The following is a 6,000-nucleotide window of genomic DNA, read 5'->3' on the forward strand; positions in this document are numbered from 1 at the left end:
AACGTCTTTAACATAAATTCTGGCTTTTATATTAAAATTAGATTTTTTAAATTTGCATACTTTTTGTTAAAAAGGTCATAAAAAATGAGCGAGGTGGAATATCCACATTTGACGGTAATCTGAGATGCGTTTATAAATTTCACATCAGGTAATTTTGTTTAAGTCCTTATTTATGTATTTATATAAATTTAAATACCTAATATGATGTCAAAATAGTTTACTTTTTATATAGGTAAAGAGTAGTCCGACTCTTTGAGCAACCATTGCACGCAGGCGCTTTTTATAATCGCTTCAGTTGTCTTATGCAACGCTTAAGGTTGCCTAGGCAACGTCAAGACAACTCAAAAATCGTCCACCAAATTAGTGCAGAATTGGGTCGTCTTCTAGGCAATAACAACGTTGTAACAAAACGTTGCTACGCGGTAGACAACGTTGTCGCGTCGACAAACTGCTACTTGGGTACCTTTAAACGCAAATAACTTGAAAACTACTTACTCTATCGTATTGAGATACAAGGATAACATTTACGTAAAAAGTAACGAAAAAAAAAACATGCTGAAACGATTATTCCGACAGTGGGGTAGATTGTGAGGGGGAAAAGGGGGAAAAGAAAGTATACATTGCTACAGAACGACTCTGGTAACAGAGAAAAACTATCTTTTAACACTAGTTAAAGTATCCTAACGCTCAATACACACACATCGATTTTGGACGGTCGATTTTTATCGCTCGTCCAAATTCCGATAGTGAACTACATGCGAGAACAGGTAATTTCACACACGCCGACCGATCTCGCATGTGGTTCACTATCGGAATTTGGACGGTCGATAAAAATCGACCGTCCAAAATCGATGTGTGTGTATTTAGCGTAACATGTGTAATAGTATGATTAGATTGATCCAAAAGATGGCATAACCCAGACATCCAAAGTGAAAGTTCTCCTTCAACACCAAATTGTTCTATATAGTCCACATAATCTTCAGAAAAAAGTCACACCATTTTGAGCTTCGGGTTTGGGGGGGAGAGGGGGGAGAAATCGGTAAATTCGTAGTTTTTTGCGTTTTTCGTCAATATTTCTAAAACTATACGATTTAGCATAAACAACCTTCTATATAAAAATGTTCTACATTAAATTTAAAATAAAAAAGGTCCAATGCATAATCCTTCTAAAATTAACGGTTCCAAAGTTACAGAGCTAGTATAGTATAATTGAAGGACTTAATGTGAAACAATGACAAGCCACACATGAGTTCAAAAAGAGTTAGTGTTATTCTTGGTTAAAGTAATAGTCTAACAAGCCACTAACAAATTATCTCAGCCCTTTGTTAATAGATGGCCCGATAAATCTATGGTCACACTATTGCGTAGGCCTAGTTTGTTCTAGTATCTGCTCGATATAATGACATGATGATGATGATGGTGATGTTTGGCATGGAAACTAGTCCATTTGCCACAGATTTTTGCATATTAATATAATCTTATTAGAAGTTATTAATTATGGTATATTTACGAACTGAAATTTGACTGTTACAAATCTAAATTATATATCCGGAAGCGTATAGATGATTGCATACGAGTTCAAATATTTATTTCTGATCGAGTGACAGGAGATGGGTTATGTTTGCTGGAAGTTGCACCTTACTTTTTACAAGGTTTTCAGAAAATATATCTGAAAGCGTTTTATTCTTAAAACATCAAAAAAGGATGTGATTAATATCACACTGGGAAATATTATCGCATGAGCACTTTCCTGATTCGATAATGTTGAATCTAGCCAGGTGAGCTGGAACAGCACAGTGACTAGTTTTTAGTCTAACGATAGTTGCAGCTGATCGTTTAGTTATGTTATATTGAAATATATGTGGTAATTCTGTTAAGGATGGTAACACAGGATGAATCTTATAATAATGATTATTTGAAGTATTCGCCAATACTTTCCATCTGTCTTTCCAGTTATAGTTTATTTTTTCATTATGAAATTTGGTTAGATCTGTGACAGTGAAAATATATTCTTGTATACCAGAATGCGTGGAATTCTTAGCAAGCTCGTCTACTATTTAATTATCTTTTATCCCGCTGTGACTTTTTAATATAATGACAAGCCACATCAAAATGGCGAACATGGGCGGAAGCGTTTCGGATAATTATTGAGTTCTGACGATTCTAGAAAGAAAAATAGCAAAGTTGACTTGACATTCGATGACAGTGACCGTCACCCTGACTATGTACAATCTAGAAGTGACACAAGTAGTGAAAATCCAGCGATACATAATTTTTTCCTAAATGTGGCTTGTCACATTATTACCATTCAAGATTAATGTAGTGGCTTATGACGTGAGTTGTTATATTATTGCATTTGGTTGTAGGATAATGAACAAAGTCCGTCAATAAAAACCAAACACACCCGTCAAAAATTCCAACAAGTTGATGGAGACAAAGAAATAAACATTGTTTAACACCTATAGGGTTTAAACTACCCTGAACTCAGTCAATAATAGAAAATGCTGAATCTACAAATATCTAAAATTTGGGTATTTATTGTTAATGGAATAATGTAACATTTTTTTTTAAATAAAGGCTGTTTTCTCTCGAGTTTTAAGTAATTTGATTAATATTGTTGTCAACTATAGTCCCATAGGGCATGATGCATCGAAATATCTAAACTAAAACAATAAAAGTTGTTACTGGATTTTTTAATATTATTTTTAACATTCAAAGTCAAATATCTCACTTTTACCTTTTTGAGGCTTGTCATTGTTTCACATTAAGCCATTCAATTGGTCCAAAAAAAGGCCTAACCCAGACTTCAAAAATAAAGGTTTTCCTCCAACACCAAATTGTTATATATGGTCCACATATGGTTCAGTAAAAAGTTACACCATTTTGAGCGTCCGGTTTGGGGGGGGGGGGGGAGATGGGGGAGAAGTCGGTAAATTAGTACTTTTTTTTAAGTTTTCGTCAATATTTCTAAAACTATGCTTTAGCGTAAACAATATTCTATACAAAAATGTTCTACATAAAATTTAAAACAAAAAAAGGTCCTATACATAATTGTCATAAAATCAACGGTTCCAGAGTTACGGAGGGTGAAAAGTGGAGGTTTTCGATACTTTTTATATTTTTTGGGCAATTGATGATGGTTTTGGGTGGTGAGGTTGACGTTTCTTCAAGGGCTTATCACTAACATACCATCGGCCACTGAAATAGCAAATTTGATTTATAAAACCCAATCCTGTTAACGAAAATCAGTAGGAAATTGCCCAAAAAATATAAAAAGTATCGAAAACCTCCACTTTTCACCCTCCGTAACTCGGGAACCGTTGACTTTATAACAATTATGTATAGGACCTTTTTTGTTTTAAATTTTTAGAACATTTTTGTATAGAAAATTGTTTACGCTGAAGCATAGCTTTAGAAATATTGACGAAAAACGTAAAAAAACTACTAATTTACCGATTTCTCTCCCATCTCCCCCCCAAACCGGACGCTCAAAATGGTGTAACTTTTTACTGAACAATATGTGGACCATATAGAACAATTTGGTGTTGGAGGAAAACTTTTACTTTGGATGTTTAGGTTAGGCTTTTTTGGACCAATTAGGGGAGAGTTGGATAAAACGGGATAGTCGGATAAAACGGGATACCTAGCCTAGAGACCCAACTAGTGCTGCTATCAATCGGACAACGACGAAAACTTGTTCTCTGTCGTCATTTTAACATTCTCAGTTCGTTTTATCTCGATGCCATTATTTGATAAAAAGTTGTTGTGTTTAGAATTGTTTGACTCTATTTTTTTGGAACTTTGTACTTTTAAGTGCGTTGTTTTCTACATTATATTGCCTACATATCTAAACATATACTTCCGGTGACTATTACATTTAATTAAGCACTCATTAACGAATATTCTCATGTGTAGTCTATCTAATTTTACTTTCACGTTTAGGCAGGAGCCATTTTTGTTTTGAAAAATGTCTGAGTTGGACAAAACGGGACACTTATAAGTTGGATAAAATGGGATACAGTTTTTTATGTCCCTTTTTTGGCCACCTATTTATTTGTTGGCCTATTAATTTTTTAAATAGCGATAAAGCGTGTTCTCATATTGCAGAAAAGAACAACATATTTTTATGTGGCGTTTGTTCTGATATATGTACCTAGTCCTAAATAAAAGGTCTTATTTCCCATTTTGCAATAAAACATAAGAAATACCTATTTTTAAGTTTCTGACTACTGAAGATATTGTTTTTTCAAAGGTAAATTTTGCTTTGCAGTCTTATATCTACTTAAATATACTTTTTAGATGATTTTATGCAAAAAATTAAATATTGTGAACCTATCCCCTTTTATTCAACCATGGTATGCTAAAACGGGATGTGCAGGACTTTAATAAATATTTTTTTTACTATTTTCCAGTCATTAAAAATAGCTAAAAATATGTTTTTTGTGTGCTTCAATAAATGTTATACCTTTAAAAAATAATAATATGACAATTTCTTTAACATTTTTTCCGTAATAAAAAATAAACAAGAATGGTATCCCGTTTTGTCCAACTCTCCCCTACTACCTCTGTAACTTTGAAACCGTTCATTTTAGAAGGATTATGCATAGGGCCTTTTTTATTTCAAATTTAATGTAGAACATTTTTGTATGAAAGGTTGTTTATGCTAAATCGTATAGTTTTAGAAATATTTACGAAAAACGTAAAAAACTACGAATTTTTGATTTCTCCCCCCTCTCCCCCTCTCCCCCCCAAAACCCGACGCTCCAAATGGTGTGACTTTTTTCTGAACATTATGTGGATCATATAGACAATTTGGTGTTGGAGGATAACTTTCACTTTGGATGTCTGGGTTTGGGTCTAGTTATACCATACTATAAATTGTTTGTCAAGTTTGAATAAAAAATATTAAACGGTGTTAAAATAATGGGCTAAAATTATTTTAGAATTATCTCAATAAAACACTCTGTATCTCGATAAAGATGAATCATTTATTTAACTGTTTTAGGTTAAATCGTCGCATTTTGTTCTAAGGATTCTACAGTTACCATATGGACAATTCTTAATGAAACACACTGTATAGATAGAGTAAGCTCGTCGTGAAACACCCTTTACACTCTAAAGTGATAGGAAAGTATTTTTGGATGATTTAATTTAACCCTAAAGTGATTTTAAAATTTTTAAATATGTTTCATTCAAGAATATGTAGCTTTAGCGAACTAACGAGCTAAAGTTTTAGCGAACGTAAAAATCTATTTCCTTACCTATTATCGGTTCTTCTGTTGCTTCGTACATTTTTGCATTTGTGGGAAATTCATAAGTCATAGAACTTTTGGAACCTTCTTCCATTAAGTCCATGTAACTTTTTACTTTTGAACTCGTCTGCCCATACACAATCAGAAATGAACCAAAAATAATCACACATATTATAGTAATAATTTTCATTTTTATTTGATATATATATATATATATATATATATATATATATATATATATATATATATATATATATATATATATATATATATTTTGTTCTTATATCTGTTTTTTGAATTTTTATGAAATGCTATTGATGTTTTGTTTTAGATCGCACATAGAAAAAAATGATAACAAATATAATAGACGTATGTTAATTGGTTAAAAATATTTAAATATACGTGTTATTAGCGCATATGGAGTCGATATTAGATAAACAAGCATATTAACATTTTTTTTTCGTATAATAAAACAATTAACTAATAGGGGAGTGCATATAGATTTTCACTTCGGAAAAAATCAAGCAAGATAGAACTTTTTGTAATTTGATTAGGAAATGTTTAATAAACAACATATCAAAAAGTTCTACTCGAGAAGTGGGTGCTTCATTTTTTATTAAACAAATGAACTGCGAAATTAGATGTTTTTTTTAAGTAACTCCGAAAATATAAACGTTAGAAAAAAAACTGACTTCATCATTGAAAAATTCAGAAAATTTTACATAAAAAAAACTTTTATAAAGATTTT

General features: G+C 31.9%; 1 protein-coding gene across 1 annotated transcript in view; it reads right to left on the reverse strand.

Annotated features, from left to right (window-relative positions):
- Window positions 1-5,502, reverse strand: part of LOC114324643 (uncharacterized GMC-type oxidoreductase Mb1310-like) — a 66,358-nt gene extending 60,856 nt beyond the window's left edge. The window contains exon 1 of the mRNA XM_050642782.1: window positions 5,262-5,502. Within this exon, the coding sequence (XP_050498739.1) occupies window positions 5,262-5,442 (181 nt within the window). The 5' untranslated portion in view covers window positions 5,443-5,502. The remainder of the gene's footprint in view (window positions 1-5,261) is intronic.
- Window positions 5,503-6,000: the final 498 nt, after the last annotated feature.

This window comes from Diabrotica virgifera, chromosome 2 (genome assembly GCF_917563875.1).
Source record: "Diabrotica virgifera virgifera chromosome 2, PGI_DIABVI_V3a".
Taxonomy (NCBI): domain Eukaryota; kingdom Metazoa; phylum Arthropoda; class Insecta; order Coleoptera; family Chrysomelidae; genus Diabrotica; species Diabrotica virgifera.